This window comes from Brassica rapa, chromosome A06 (assembly GCF_000309985.2).
Source record: "Brassica rapa cultivar Chiifu-401-42 chromosome A06, CAAS_Brap_v3.01, whole genome shotgun sequence".
In the NCBI taxonomy this organism is placed as follows: Eukaryota; Viridiplantae; Streptophyta; class Magnoliopsida; order Brassicales; family Brassicaceae; genus Brassica; species Brassica rapa.
The window spans coordinates 25011595-25026847 of record NC_024800.2 but is presented as its reverse complement, the minus strand read 5'-3'; the positions used below and the strand labels follow the sequence as shown (position 1 = coordinate 25026847).

Below are 15253 nucleotides of genomic sequence, written 5' to 3'. Positions count from 1 at the left end.
ATTATAGGCTATACCACAATCTGTGGAGCCTCAAAAGCTTGAATGTTTGTCAGTTTAGCCACCTCCATATCCAGAACCAAAACCAGATTCTTGCAAAAGAAATAAAAAACTGTATTAATTGAATAACATACAATTAATCAATTCTTGTTCTTTTTCTGATGATATTTATCTAGGGATAGAATCTCTTAATTTCATCTATAGATTTAACTTCTATTGTATATGTTGAAGAGCGGGATACCTTCAAGATAACCCATTTTCTCCATAGATTATTCATCAGCATATCCACAACCTCAGACATTGTTGGTCTCTTCTCTGCCTAATTCTGAACACACATATGTCGTACTAAAATTACCCTTTCCAGCTCCTCGTCTACATACTTCCCAATTAGCTGTTGATCCGCAATTTCACCATACTTCTTCTGGTAAACCAGAAGGTAAAACCATTCGTTAGACCTTGTTTTGTTGTTCGTTTCAGCCTCTCTACAGGTCTCGTACCAGGCACCTGCTCTAGCAAAAGAACACCAGTACTATTTGTATAAAACACAACAATATGGAAAACAAATCGACATTTCAAATGGAAGATAATTTTCAATAAGTATATAAACCATTTTGGTCCTGAAGACTTACAATGAGTCGTTCTCGTCCTTCCGAACAGTAAGCTGTTGCACTCAATAGATTCTTGCGACGAATACGGCCTAAAATGCTGACTCTACAGCAAAATTTATCTCTTCTCTGCTACTTCAATCTCTTGACTGCAATCTACGGAACATCAACAACAACAATAAAAGCTAATTATTACAAATGAATATCAAAGAGACCAAGTAATACAATGCTGCCATGGCAAGAAAGGCTTCTCTGCAGATCAAGGAAGTTCTAGATAAAGAACGTGGATATATGTGAGCAAGGAGACGTGTCACCACCGTCTGAGAAGCATCGCCAGTCTTCAAATTGGAAAGCTGGATTGGAGAGGTCACCATCGTCACAGGTTCCAGTATAAAGAATATGGTGAAGCAATGAGATTTGGAGGTTTTCAACCTTTATTTATAATCTGAGAAATTAGGGTTTTGCAAAGCGGTGATAGGAAAAAGTAATTAATATTAGTGTAGTGGGAGAGATGGCAAGGGAGAGACAATTGAGACTCTCAATGAGGATTCCACCATTCTTGCAGGCTCTTTTAGTAAGAACAAAATGGTAATGAATCTGGAGAATCAGTGAAATTAGGAGATGGTTCCATCACTATTTATAGAATATAAAATTAGGGATTTGCAAAGGAGGTGGGGAGAGAAGTAACGAAATTCGACGTAGTGGGGGAGTTTTACAGAGTGAGTTAATGGTGAAACTTAATGAGTAGTCTCAAACTCTCAATGATAAGCGTTACCTATCGCTCTGGTTTCGGTGTGGGAAAGATGAGAACTTCTATCATAGAGAAGATGAAGTCCAAGAAGAAGGAAGATGAAGTGGGCTATTTGATATCACATCTGATTTTGCAGATCCATTTTGGATTTGCTTATTTGTTGCAAACCCATAATTTAACTTTTGTATACGAAAGTTGAAGCCCGAAAGCGGAAAACGTAAATAGAGTGATGCCATGTGTCCTAAAACGCCCCGTACTATATGGTGACGTGGCAGCTTAAGGTGGGAGAAAACTCTCCTTTATTAGTATAGATAAATAAGTGCCTATGTAAAAGTGAACGGGTATGTTTGTTATAACCATGACTTGTTGGATAAGTTTGGTTATGCTTCATTTTTCATTTTTCATTTTTCATTTTGCAGACGGTTAGTTATGTAAGATGTTTATTTAAGTTTGTGCTGTCTTGTCTTAGTAAAATAATAAGTTTCAGATTCTACTCTCTGTTTTTAAATTCCTTGTCTTTTTCTCTATAACCATGACTTGTTGTTTTTAAAAGAAATTCCTTCTCCAAATCTCACTGTTCAAGTGTTTCACAAATCAAAATAGCTCCTAGAAGGTTTATGCATTTAGTTCTGTTTTTCTTTCTGCACTTCGCGTTACAAACTTTTGGTAATTCATTCAATTTTTTTTGAACGATATTTTTTTTTTTCGAAGTGGGTAACTTAAAATATTATTTCAATGAATGAAGATGATCTTACCATGACTTTGTTGGGTAAAGAACTAAGAAGAATTTACGCAGAAAGTGGCGGGAAAAAAGAACCGTTATGACTTAGATTCAGCGCCAAAACAATAGACGTAAACTGTAAACATGTTATTAATTTCCGATTTTACCCTTTACTCGTCTTCCACCTAATTATAATAGTGTCTTCCTCTGAAAGCTTCTCCTCTAATAATTCCTGGGGAAGCAAGCGACTTGTAAAAGGCAAAACGTGTCTTTAATAGCAAGAATCTTTCGCATACTTTCCACTTACTCCCTCTTCCTCTTCTTTTATTTGCTCCCTTATCTTTGTGTCTCTATTCCTCCGCAAAATATGGGATCTTCAAAGAAATCTCAAGTCGGTAGAGGATTAGACACCGACGGTAGCAAATGGGTCATCGCCGAAATCTCTATACGGGCTTCACTGAAGCCGGTGAAAACCAAACAGAAACGGCACGAGAGAGACACAGAAGCTGAAGATGAACATTACAGTGGCAGCGAAGAGTACTGCATCACGCCCACGGCGAAAGAAGCGAAGCTCTCTGAGAAACTGATATGTCCCCCTGCGCCAAGGAAACGCAGACCAGAGTTGAAGTGTCGGAGCAATGTCGGTATAGAGTACTTTGTGGTGACTCCTTCAGAATTGGAGACGGTTTTTATACGAAGCAGTAATGTAAAACGATAATATTCTCAAGCATATATTAGTGAACGAGTTTTAAATAGTTGTCAGGACATTGTCACTAGCTTCTACTATAAACTTTGAAGATCATTTACCTTGTACTTTATAAGTCACCCTATTTATATCTATAATTTTATAAACACAGTTACATAAAATATAAAAAAAACTTATATACTTGAAAAAAAAAAAAAAAAACTTATATACATTCAATTTGCTTCGAATGCCTTAATATATTTTGACTATACAATTAGTCAACCATGCTTTGGTGGTAAAAAAAAAGAACTTGTGGCAAGGTGTAAACCCGATCATGGATTCGACTCTTGCCTGCCTGGAATTAAGTTGTCATTATGTTCTAGCTCTCATTAAAAAATACGGAGTCAAATTTTGATTAAAAAAAACATAATACGGAGTCAAATTAGTCACTAAACCTAGGCCCAAATACCCTTCAGACTAAAAAATTCCCACACCACTGGTCCGTCTGCTTAACACATAGGAATGCCACTTTATAGATTACAATATTTACAGAATACAAAGGTCACATAAGAAGTAAAGTAAGATGATAAAACAAAAGATGGGTATGCATATATAAGCCATTAGATTAGAGAATATTTTTTCTGTACAACTTATTTCCACACTCATGAGCTAAACTTTATTTATATATACACCACATGGTATCAGAGAAATAGTAGAACCGCTTAATTTGCCACACTCGCACGGCTTCTGAGTGGCTCTATCAGGGGAATGCACAATTAACTAGACGTGTAGATGTTAAACTGCCGCGAATGGATGGGAAGAACAAACACGGGAAGTGCGTTGTTTTACTAAATTTAAAAATAACCACACAGATCATTCTGCTTCACATAAAAATGACAAAAGAGTTGCGATAAATGATAGCTTGGGCAGTTCGAGTAGGGATCATGCTATGTTTGAGGCAAAAGTGGATCCAAGAATATGTATTGATCTAAAATTCTTGATATTATCAAAGAATTAATGAGAGAGGGAGTGAGAGATTGTCTATACGACAATGCAAAACAAAGATAAAATTGATTATGAATAAATTTGCTTTTGAAATATTAAAAATGTTCCTTTATTTTTGAATTTTAAATAACATTTTTTATGTTTATAAAACTTATATTTGTTAGTTTTAACATGTTTATGTTTCATGAGAATTTAATAAATTTATGAGTATATCTCTTCACATTTTATCAAGATAATTTTATTTTCATATTTTGGGACTAAACATAGGTGTGTGGGTGTTTAATCGGTTATGTTCTCGAGAACATGAAATTTAGTATCATTCGGATATTCTTAAAATTATATTTGAATTTATTCGAGTTAGATTTGGATATCATAACACAACACAAAGTTGGTTGATCTGTTTAAAATTCAGGTTCACCTCTAATTTTTTTTTTGGTAAAACAAAAAGGTGTTTTTACCTTATTACCGGAAATCCAAACATTGTAAATAGTTTCTCCCAACACGAATCGAACTCATATGACAGAAGTTACGGTTTCAATCTTGACATTGGTAAAAGATTTTATTTTCAAATACATACATATTTGTGGTTTGAAATTAAGTACACTTTTCTCTAGCAAATGATGCGTGATAGCATGATTCACAAGTGGTTGTTAAGAGATTTTATTTTATTTTATACTTTACTTATACTTTTTATATTTATATTTATTTTTTATTTAGGAGAGATTTGTAAAAACTCAATAATGAAGAAACCTAAAGTTTGTTTAGCGTCGCCGTTTTAGAGCCCTAATCTCCGTTCCAAATGGGCCAACATATTAGGGACTAATGGGCTTTGAATACCAAAATTAACGCACTTTCCATATTTCTCTTAAGAAAGTCAAAGCAAAAACAATTTCGAGCATTTGGAGAAAATTTTCATTTTCCCGCGTGGAAGCGAAACCAACACCGCCTAAAACAAAATGACTAATCCCGCCGTTGTTCCTCATCTATAACCCAACCCATTTCTTCCTTCCCCCGGCACCAACAAAATCTTCATCACCCCATTTCTCCGCCGCTTCTTCAATTCCATTTGCAAGAGAAACATCTCCGATGGAAAACTCCAGATCTAGATCCGTCTTCGTCGACATCGGACTAAGAGAGCTCAACGGATTCCGAGGTAATAAACCTCCACGCGCGGTTTTAGATCTGACGAGCTTTAAGAGTTTCAGCTTCTCCCGATTGTGTTGATTAATCATTTTTCGAATTGGTTTCAGTAAGGAAGCGACCGTTCTTCGCAGATTCCGAGCTGGTTTGCAGAGAAATCGCCGGCGTTGCTGTGGAACACGACGGCTATCGAACTCCTCCGTTGGCCGTCTCCTTCTGTAAGGTATGGTGTGATTCTCTCAACACTAGATCCAATTTCAGATCCAATTTAACGGTTATTTGTTTGTTGAATCGTATAGAGTAGCAGGAACTCACAAGTATTCGCGGTGTCAGATGAAGATGGACATGTGAGCTTGTTTAATTCGAATCACAAGTTTGCCTCTTCTGCGACTCACCAAGAGAACACAGGTCTCATCTGTAGTCTTTCAATATAGTCTCTCGATAGATTGCAAGAACACGTTAACAAGAATTAGCTTCTCTTATTAATCTCTTAGGGAAAATTACTCAAAACCCTAAGCTCACAATCACAATGTTTCTCTTAAGTGTTGCAACAATTCTGCAACTCCTTTTATATCAATAGATAACTCCTAAACTTATTAGTAAATAACTCTTCAAGATAATCCTAAACCTTATAGATAACCATAACAAGATAGGAATAGGATTGCTTGTTTCCCAAGCTATTTTAAGATTACTCCAACATTGTCCCCTTTAAGCTTAAAATAGCTTTGGGACACATCTTCAACTCCAATCAAACTTCTCATTTCTTTGTATCGTATTCTTCCAAGTCCTTTGGTTAGAATGTCTGCTTTCTGAATGCTTCCTGGTACATGTTGAACTTCAATCAAATTGTTGTCAACACACTCCCTTATAAAATGATAGCGACGATGAATATGTTTGCTGCGTCCATGGAAGACTGGGTTCTTGGTTAAGGCTATTGCAGACTTGTTATCAATCAGAACCACTACTTTCTCACACTCCTTTCCCATGATCTCACTAAGTAATTCTTGAAGCCAAATTGCCTGCTTTGCTGCCTCGGTCGCTGCCATAAATTCTGCTTCACAGGATGAGAGAGCAACTGTCTCTTGTTTCTGAGAACACCAGGTTATGGGTGAATCTAAGAAGTAAAAGACATGACCTGTTGTGCTTCTGCCGTCGTCCTCGTCCACATTGTGACTTGCGTCACTATAACCTATTAGCTTTGCTTTTGTTCCCCGTTTGAACACTAATCCAAAACCAAGTGTTCCCTGTAAGTAGCGCAAGATTTGCTTTATGGCTGCGGCGTGTGACGTCTTCGGGTCCTGCATATACCTACTCATCACTCCAACCGAAAAAGATAAGTCAGGTCGAGTATGAAGTAAATATCTGAGACACCCGATGCTTCTTCTGTACTCTTTCTCGTTCACGCTTTGCTCATCTAGTGCTTTGGACATCTTTAAGCTTGGATCCATAGGTACGTGAACTGTGTTGCAGTCACGCATTCCACATTCCTCTAGTATCTTCTTGGCGTATCTTTCCTGCTTCAGCGTGATGCCTTCATTGTGTTGATCAACCTCAATGCCCAGATAGTATGTTAATTTACCCAAATCACTCATTTCAAACCTTTCAGACATTCCTTTCTTAAACTCTTCGATCATCACACGACTTGTACCAGTCACAAGAAGGTCATCAACATACACTGCAACAAGCAATAGATGTTCTTTCTCTTGGCGTCGATAAACTGCTGGTTCTTTTGCACACTTCACGAATTTCAGCTCCCCCAAAACTCTGTTTAATTTTTCGTTCCATGCTCTTGGAGCCTGACGTAGACCGTAGAGTGCCTTTTTAAGTCTGTATACTTTTCCTTCCTGTCCTTTAACCACGAATCCTTCTGGCTGGGAGACGTACACTTCTTCTTTAAGGTCTCCGTGTAAGAATGCAGTCTTGACGTCCAAGTGATGAACTTGCCAACCTTGTGATGCTGCTAATGCAAGTAAGAACCGGACAGTTTCAATACGTGCCACGGGCGCAAAAACCTCATCAAAGTCGACACCATGTCTCTGTATGTAGCCCTTTGCTACTAGTCTTGCTTTGAATTTGTTGATGCTTCCGTCAGCGTTTCGTTTGATCTTAAAGATCCATTTTAGCCCTATTGCCTTTGCTCCAACAGGTAGTTCAACTAAGTCCCATGTTTTGTTTTTGACTATTGATTTGATCTCGTCTTCGCAAGCATCTCTCCATACTTTCTTTTCTTTAGCTTCTTCGAAGCTCCATGGTTCATCATTTATGCTCAGCAATAACCGCTCTCCTTCTAGCTCTGCCAGAAGGATGTAATCATCAAGGTAGCCAGGCAACTTTCTTTCTCTAGTGGATCTCCTTAGTTCTGGTTCATCATGATCATCATCGTGATCCTCATCTTCTTCTCCTTGGTTTATTGTACCTGTAGTTTGGGTTTCTGTTGCTTCTTCTTCGTTGTCGACGTCAGTGGTGTCGTCATCAACTCCGTGATTCCCAAACTGACTGATACCAATGCGGAACGCTCCTGTCTCTCCCTTTTCATTACGATTCTTCCAGTCCCAGCTCTTGGTTTCATCAAATATCACATCTCTACTTACCACCATTCTTTTTGTCGTTGGATCAAGTAACCTATAGGCCTTAGATCCTGGCTCGGTTCCGAGATGTACGAGCTGTCGAGACCTGTTGTCGAGTTTCTTGAGATGTTGTGAGTCTACTTTAGCATATCCAATACATCCAAAAATCCGCAGGTGCTCTATGTTTGGTTTCCTGCCTTTGAACAGCTCGTAGGGTGTTGTCTTGATGACTCGGGTTGCAGCTCTGTTTATGAGGTAAGTCGCATGTCTCACTGCCTCGCACCAGAGGTAGTTTGGTAGCTCCATATGTTTCAACATACTTCTAGTCATGTTAAGAAGAGTTCGATTCCGTCTTTCTACTACCCCGTTTTGTTGAGGGGTGTAGGGAGCTGTTAGGTGTCTTGTAATTCCATTAGACTCGCAGAATATGTTGAACTCGTTAGACACAAATTCACCTCCTCTGTCTGTTCTAAGAGTTTTGATCACATTTCCTATTTCCTTCTCAACTACAGCCTTGAATTTTCTGAATTTGTCGAATGCTTCTCCTTTTTCCTTCAGGAGTATACTCCACATATATCTGGAATGGTCATCGATGAGAACAAAAATATACCGGTTTTGAGAGGGTGTGGATGGTGTTATAGGCCCGCAGAGGTCTCCATGTATAAGTTCGAGTGTTCTCTCAGCTCGATATGCAGTCGCCTTTGGAAACATCTGTCTTGTTTGTTTGCCAAGTAAGCAAGAGGAGCATGTTTCTTTATCAATCTCGATCTTAGGTAGTCCACACACGAGTTCTCTGTTGGCCATTAGTCGCATTGTTTCTCTCCCTATGTGACCTAACCGTGCATGCCACTTTGCGGAGTCGCTTGGAACTGAGAGCTGTAGGCATTCCTCATTGCTGTCAATAGTTACCTTATATAGCCGATTCTTAGATCGTCTTGCTTTTACGATCAATTTTCCATCTTTGTCTTGTAATGTAAGGTAATCATCCTTCATTCTGATGTCACAGCCGGACTCTGTAGCTTGACCTAGGCTAATTATATTGCTTTTTAGGTCTGGTATATAATAGACATCAGCAAGAATTTTCTTTCCTCCTTCCTTGGTAAGGAACAATATTGGCCCTTTTCCTTTGATGTCGATGCGAGAGTCGTCTCCAAATCTTACTTTGCCAGTGATTGACTCGTCGATTTCCTTAAAGTATCTCCGGTCGCCAGTCATATGATTGCTTGCCCCATTGTCTAGATACCATACTCTTTCATTTTCTGAATTTGCTTCAAAGTCAAGTGGGTTAACGTTTTTCTCGTTAAGGTATACCACCTCATGCATCATCAGTTCCTCTGCTTCCTGTGTTGCATCATCTTTCTCTTTTGTTTCTGTGGCTATCTGTAGCTTGAGTAGACGATCAGGACATACAGACGCGAAGTGACCCATCTTGTCACACCGAAAACATTCGATTTTGGACATGTCGAAAGTATTTTGGTACCGGTTTTGGTACTGGTCGTTGTACCGATCGTTGTACCTTCCCCTTCCTCGTCCTCTGTTATTAAATCGACCACCACGTCCTCTACCTCTATAGTTGTTGCTGTAGGTTGAAGCAGGTTGAGATTCAGTATTCTCTGCGTACATGAGTTTGTTCTGTGTTTCATCTTCTTCCTCAGCAACTCTCTCTTCATAAGCTTTTAACCGTCCAATTATATCCTCGAAGCTTGTGGTTTTAAGATCAAGGACTTGTTCTAATGATGCCACAATATGTATATACTTGCGTCGTGGTAAGCTGGATAAGAACTTCTTCACCAATTTTGTTTCTTCAATAACTTCTCCCAGAGCAGATGATTTAGATGAGATCTCCGATAGCTTTCCCACAAAGTCATCAATCGTATCACTGTCTTTCATCTTCATTCTCTCAAATTCTGCGGTTAATGTTTGTAGCCTTGCCTCGCGTACACGGTCTGCTCCCATGTGTCTTGATTTAATCGCATCCCATACTTTCTTGGCTGTGTCAAGCTCTCCTACCTGGAGAATGAGTGCCTCGGGTATAGACTGGAAGAGTAGAGCAGTAGCCATGTCGTTCTTTTCTCCATTATCAGATTCACTCTCTATGACCTCCCAAACTTTATGAACCCTCAGTAGCACTTTAACTCGCATTGCCCACACCGTATAGTTTGTCGAAGTTAGCATCGGACACTTTATGGAAGAGGATCCTCCCCCTTCCTTAACTTTCGTAGTGACAATGTCGCCCATAGCTTCTGTGATCGTATCCTAGAAGCTCTGATACCACAATGTAGTCTTTCAATATAGTCTCTCGATAGATTGCAAGAACACGTTAACAAGAATTAGCTTCTCTTATTAATCTCTTAGGGAAAATTACTCAAAACCCTAAGCTCACAATCACAATGTTTCTCTTAAGTGTTGCAACAATTCTGCAACTCCTTTTATATCAATAGATAACTCCTAAACTTATTAGTAAATAACTCTTCAAGATAATCCTAAACCTTATAGATAACCATAACAAGATAGGAATAGGATTGCTTGTTTCCCAAGCTATTTTAAGATTACTCCAACATCATCTCCCTCCTTCCCGTTGATAATCCTAATTTTTTTCTTTCTAGGTTTAATACAATACTGAGTTGTGTTTGTTTCAAATGGAATCTTGTGTGTGTAGATAATGCTAGGTTTCGTGACTGGACTGCTCATAATAATGCGGTCTTTGACGTTTCTTGGATCAAGGTGCGCCATTTGCTTGAACTATGTATTATATGTTTGATTCAATGATTATTTTTGTGGATTTGATGTGAATTTATCTCAAAATTTACTGCAGGATGATAGTTGTCTTCTGACTGCTTCTGGTGATCAAACTGTAAGTTGTGACTCATTTGTTTTCTTTTAAGCGACTAGTTTACTGAGGATAACATGGTGACGTATATGATGTTGGTGGTGCAGATTAAAGTATGGGATGTTGAGGAGAATAAGTGTACTGGTGTACTTATAGGACATACAGGAACTGTGAAATCAATGTGTTCACATCCTACAAACTCTGGTTTGTTCCTTTATAAATTTACTAGTTGGTGTTTTCAGTGAAGATAGATTTAACTCTTTCTGTTTGCAGATCTTCTTGTCTCTGGTTCAAGAGATGGATGTTTTGCGCTATGGGATTTAAGATGTAAGAGTACCTCTCACAAAGAGGAGTTTTGCATCAAGTAAGTCCTTCTCTCCTGTGAAGATCTTTCTCTTCTTTTTTTTTTCCTTTAAAGCTTATTGATTGTTGTTCTGGGATTTATGCAGCTCTACCGGCATGGTTAAAGGAGCCCATCTCTCTCCTCTTTCAAAACGAATTGGACGTCGCAAGGTTTTTTACTCTTGCTCCTTGTGACTCTTCTCTTGTGATCTAACTATTCTATCTTCTTGGCTAATGGCTTCATGTTTTCAGGCTGCTTCATCAAGCATTACCTCTGTGCTTTATCTCAAGGACGAGATCACAATTGCCACTGCTGGAGCACCAGATAGGTACTTTCACAAACGTTAATTAGGTTCATGTAAATTTTATTACAGAGCTTATAGTAATGTTGTTTACATCCTTTTGCTTTTTCTACCGTTCTCTCAGCGCCTTGAAATTTTGGGATACTAGAAAGCTGAAAGTTCCCATTGCCCAAGCATCTCCACAGTCAGACGCAACAAACACTAAGGTAAACTAAGCTTCCTATTCCTAGACTCAGAAAATATCACTATGTTATATCTGAATGGTTTCAAAGGGATACTCTGTTAATCTGAAACCTGGTTATTATTTTCTTATTGGTGGCTGCAGGAAAAGAGAGCACATGGTATAGTATCCCTGTCCCAAGACTCAAGTGGAACCTTTCTTACAGCATCATGCAAGGACAACAGGTTTGATTTTCAATATGTTCACACTCACTAACTTTACTTAGTGATTACCCTGCAGTATGAGAAATTTCTTTAAAAAATATCCAACTCTAACCAAATCTACTTTTCCATGACCTGCTGCAGAATCTATCTATACAACATACTGCAGCTTGACAAAGGACCTGTACAATCTTTCTCTGGTTGCCGAATAGATTCTTTTTTCATTAGGGTAATAATCACTTTTCCACAATTGATTTGCTTTCTAACTTCTTTTCACAATTTCACTCATCATTAAAATTTTGCTCTGCAGACAATGATTAGTCCTGATGGTGAACACATTTTGAGCGGTTCAAGCGATGGTGACGCTTACATATGGCAGGTTTGAATTCTCTGTCGCGTAGTTTGGCATTTTTTCTCTTATAAATCAATGATTCAAGAGTTATCAATGCTTAAAGAAGAGTTACAATTTCAGGTGAATAAGCCTCACGTAGATCCTACAGTCTTGAAAGGCCATGACAAAGAAGTAACTGCTGTAGATTGGTAAGTTCACTTCACCGAGCCTTTTTCTATCAATCTTACTTTCCGACAAGTAGATTCTATGGTAATAAACAAAATCTCTTGTGCAGGTCTTCATCAGAGATCGGGAAGGTAGTTACAGCTTCAGATGACTTCACGGTAATAAAATCAATTCGTCACATGTTTGTAGAAAAAAAAACAATAGCTAATGATTTTTAGTATATTGTCTTTGCCTTATGTCCCATTACTGACTTTCACGTCTGTTCATACTTAGGTACGACTGTGGAACATAGAGACCAGCCGCTGCTCAAATGCAAACTTAACAGCATCTGAGTCTAGAGTTAAACGCAGAGTTACCTCATTGTCAAATACTGAAGCGAAAGAAAGACTTGAGACGAACAAAGAACCTGAGAGTCCCCAAAAGCATTTATCAGATAATCAATCTATGCCTAACATCAGAACTCCAGAGGCTCAGACGAAGAAAACATCTTTATCATCATCATCAACATTGTCCCTATCATCATTAGAAGAAGATAAAGTGTGCGAGAACACACCAGAAACCGCGGTCAACAGTCCATCATCTGTACTAAACCCTCCTTCCTCTGCCAAAAGGCGAACCATTAGAGATTATTTCCTGGTCACTCCATAAACATGGATTTCTTTTTCCAAATATTATTGTACAGAGATATGTAAGATTTTATTAGATTCAGGCTGTATCTGAAAATTTTGCATAGAGTGAATCCTAAGCTACCATTTTTACTAACAATTCTTAATTATAATCAGAACATAAACGTTTCTATCTTAAGAAGCAATGATTTCTATTTTAAAATTAAAATAGAAATAATGACTTTTTTGGTGTGTACTTTTTTAATTCAGACCATTACTTAGAAAATTTATCTGTTAATTTTAATTTTTTAAAATATAAATCATGACTTTTTTTGTGTGTAATTTTTTAACTAGGCGTTTTGCCCGCGATGCGGCCTTAAACATTTTAATATATTTTTGAAAAATTATTTGTACACTATATTCATTATACTAAAATAAATCTTAAAATAACTCAATATTTTATTTTAATAATATAATTTATGTTTTTTTAATTTTTTACTAAAAGACTTTTTCAGATAACAATATAATATATATATAGAAATTATTTTTTTAAATTATATTTTTAGATTTTGGATGATTCAATATTATATTTTTAACTATATAATTAAGAATTTTATTTGATTAATATTTAGTTATATAATTATGTTTTTAACTTTTCACTAAATGACTTTTTCAGATAACAATACAATATATAGAAATTATCTCTTTTTTAAATTATATTTTCAAATTTTAGATAATTCTTACTATTATTAATTTAAATCAATTATATAATCAAATAAATTAAAATTACGTTTTTATTTTTTAATTTATTTATATATTTTATTCATTAAGGGTATAAACGATATTAACTACTCTAACTTTTAACGTTAGAACTCGATTCCAAAAATTTACTTCGCAAATAATAGTATAGATTCAGACCATTACTTAGAAAATTTATCTGTTAAAATAAAAAAAAATTCCTAAAATAACCATTTTTAAGTTTTTGTTACAAAAATAGCATTTAATGAAGAAAATGACCAAAATAATATAGACTAATATAGACTTAGTGTTTAGAGTCAAGGGGTGAGCTTTCGGGATAGGGTTTCAGATTAAAAAAAATATTAAAATAAATATTAAAATTTTTAAAATAAAAAAAGCTATTTTGATCATTTTCTTTTTGAAAGATATTTTTGTCACCAAAACTTAAAAATGGCTATTTGAGAAAATTACCCAAATAAAAATCATGACTTATTTCATGTGTGATTTTTTAATTTGCCTCATCATTTTGAATTTTTATTAAATGTGAATTATCAAGACTAATAATATATAGAATCTTTGAACTACTGTAATCATAATATCTTTTGATATCTTTCATTTTAAATATAAATATATTTAATTAAAATCTTATCTACTAAGATAGAAATCATGATTTCTTTCATGTGTGATTTTTTAATTTGGACCATTATTTAAATTTTTTATTAAATGTAATTTATTAAGACTAATAATATAAGAATCTTTGAACTACTTTAATCATAATATCTTTTGATATCTTTCATTTTAAGTATAAATATATTTAATTAAAATTCTAACATATCTGTTTTAAAAGATTTTCACAAGATCTTCATTTTTCAAAAAAAATATTTATATATTTATATATTATATTTTAAAAATTCTAATAAATCTGTTCAAAAATATTTTAAAGATATCCTAAATTTCAAAAAAATAATGTAAACATTTTCACTTATTTCATAATTAGCAATGAACTATTATTATGCATTAATATAGATTAATTTTTCGTTTATAAAATGTAAAATTAAAATTCTATCCTATTTTATGTACTTTATAATCATAATCATCAAGTTAAAATATAATTATTATATTGGACTAAATATGATAAAAGTATATTAAATTGATAAGTTTTATTTTTCGTAAATATAAACTATTTATGGTAGAAATATATACTATTTATGACATAAAATCTTAAAATTAGCAAACTATATAATACATGTCTAAAATCAACTTTTTTTTTGTCATCAACATAAACAGACTCATACAGACTATGTAAACCAAACCGGGAGCTCTCCATCCATATGAACGACGAAAATGAATATCCATATTTATACTTTTGTATATATAATAATATATTATCTAAAATGAATATGCATAAAAAATATTGGTAAAAGAAAATCTAGTTTTGAAGGACGGGTCAAAATTTAGAATAAATTAAATATAAAATAATTTTTAAATATATTTTCTCTTGAATATATTAATTTATTTAATAACTAAATGCAAATACAATAAAATAAATATATAATAAGAAGTGATAAATATATACGGTTTTAAACAATTGATTAATTATAATAAATAAATTAGAAAATTATTGTATTTGAAATAGTTATATAAACATTTAAGTATATGATTAACGTTAAAAATATATATTACTAATGGTCCAAAACAAATATCTATGTATATAAAAATGAAAACAAGCATCCGCGATCAAGATTTAATTATCAGATTTAAAACTCCATTTCGTTTGGATTCGTCTCTATAAACAAAAGAAAAGACGGAATGAAAATGTTGGATTGTGAATAAGATTGGACACCACTTAGTTGGATTCGATGTATATAAAATTATTTAAAAAGAAAAGATGTGCATTTATAGAATAAAATTTGATCAAATAATTGTATATATCTTCTAATGATTGTTGTGGCCACATCCATACTAACACTTGACTTTGCAATAATTCCGTCGACATTATACATATATTTCTTCAACAACCAATTCACAAAGTCCCAACCTATGATTACTAAATCATAAGTATAAGAA

The 15253-nt window shown here is 35.1% G+C and overlaps 2 protein-coding genes across 2 annotated transcripts; both read left to right on the top strand.

Annotated features, from left to right (window-relative positions):
- Positions 1–2098: 2098 nt before the first annotated feature.
- On the top strand, positions 2099–3191 carry LOC103875200 (cyclin-dependent protein kinase inhibitor SMR6). Its single transcript, XM_009153691.3, has one exon. It carries the CDS (start codon positions 2442–2444, stop codon positions 2790–2792), a length of 351 nt encoding a protein of 116 aa, XP_009151939.1. The 5' UTR covers positions 2099–2441; the 3' UTR covers positions 2793–3191.
- A 246-nt stretch (positions 3192–3437) lies between these two features.
- Positions 3438–12647, top strand: LOC103875199 (denticleless protein homolog). Its single transcript, XM_009153690.3, has 16 exons — positions 3438–4917; positions 5015–5127; positions 5204–5312; positions 10131–10195; positions 10287–10325; positions 10409–10505; positions 10575–10665; positions 10751–10814; positions 10896–10972; positions 11070–11151; positions 11271–11350; positions 11471–11555; positions 11637–11705; positions 11799–11866; positions 11953–12001; positions 12117–12647. Exons 1-16 carry the CDS (start codon positions 4851–4853, stop codon positions 12489–12491), a joined length of 1530 nt encoding a protein of 509 aa, XP_009151938.1. The 5' UTR covers positions 3438–4850; the 3' UTR covers positions 12492–12647.
- Positions 12648–15253: the final 2606 nt, after the last annotated feature.

Coding starts and splice junctions, on each gene's coding strand:
- LOC103875200 (XM_009153691.3), top strand. CDS start 2,442: ATGGGATCTTCAAAGAAATCTCAAGTCGGTAGAGGATTAGACACCGAC.
- LOC103875199 (XM_009153690.3), top strand. CDS start 4,851: ATGGAAAACTCCAGATCTAGATCCGTCTTCGTCGACATCGGACTAAGA. Junction 10,666..10,750: donor AAAGAGGAGTTTTGCATCAA/GTAAGTCCTTCT, acceptor GGATTTATGCAG/CTCTACCGGCATGGTTAAAG. Junction 11,152..11,270: donor CAGACGCAACAAACACTAAG/GTAAACTAAGCT, acceptor TGGTGGCTGCAG/GAAAAGAGAGCACATGGTAT.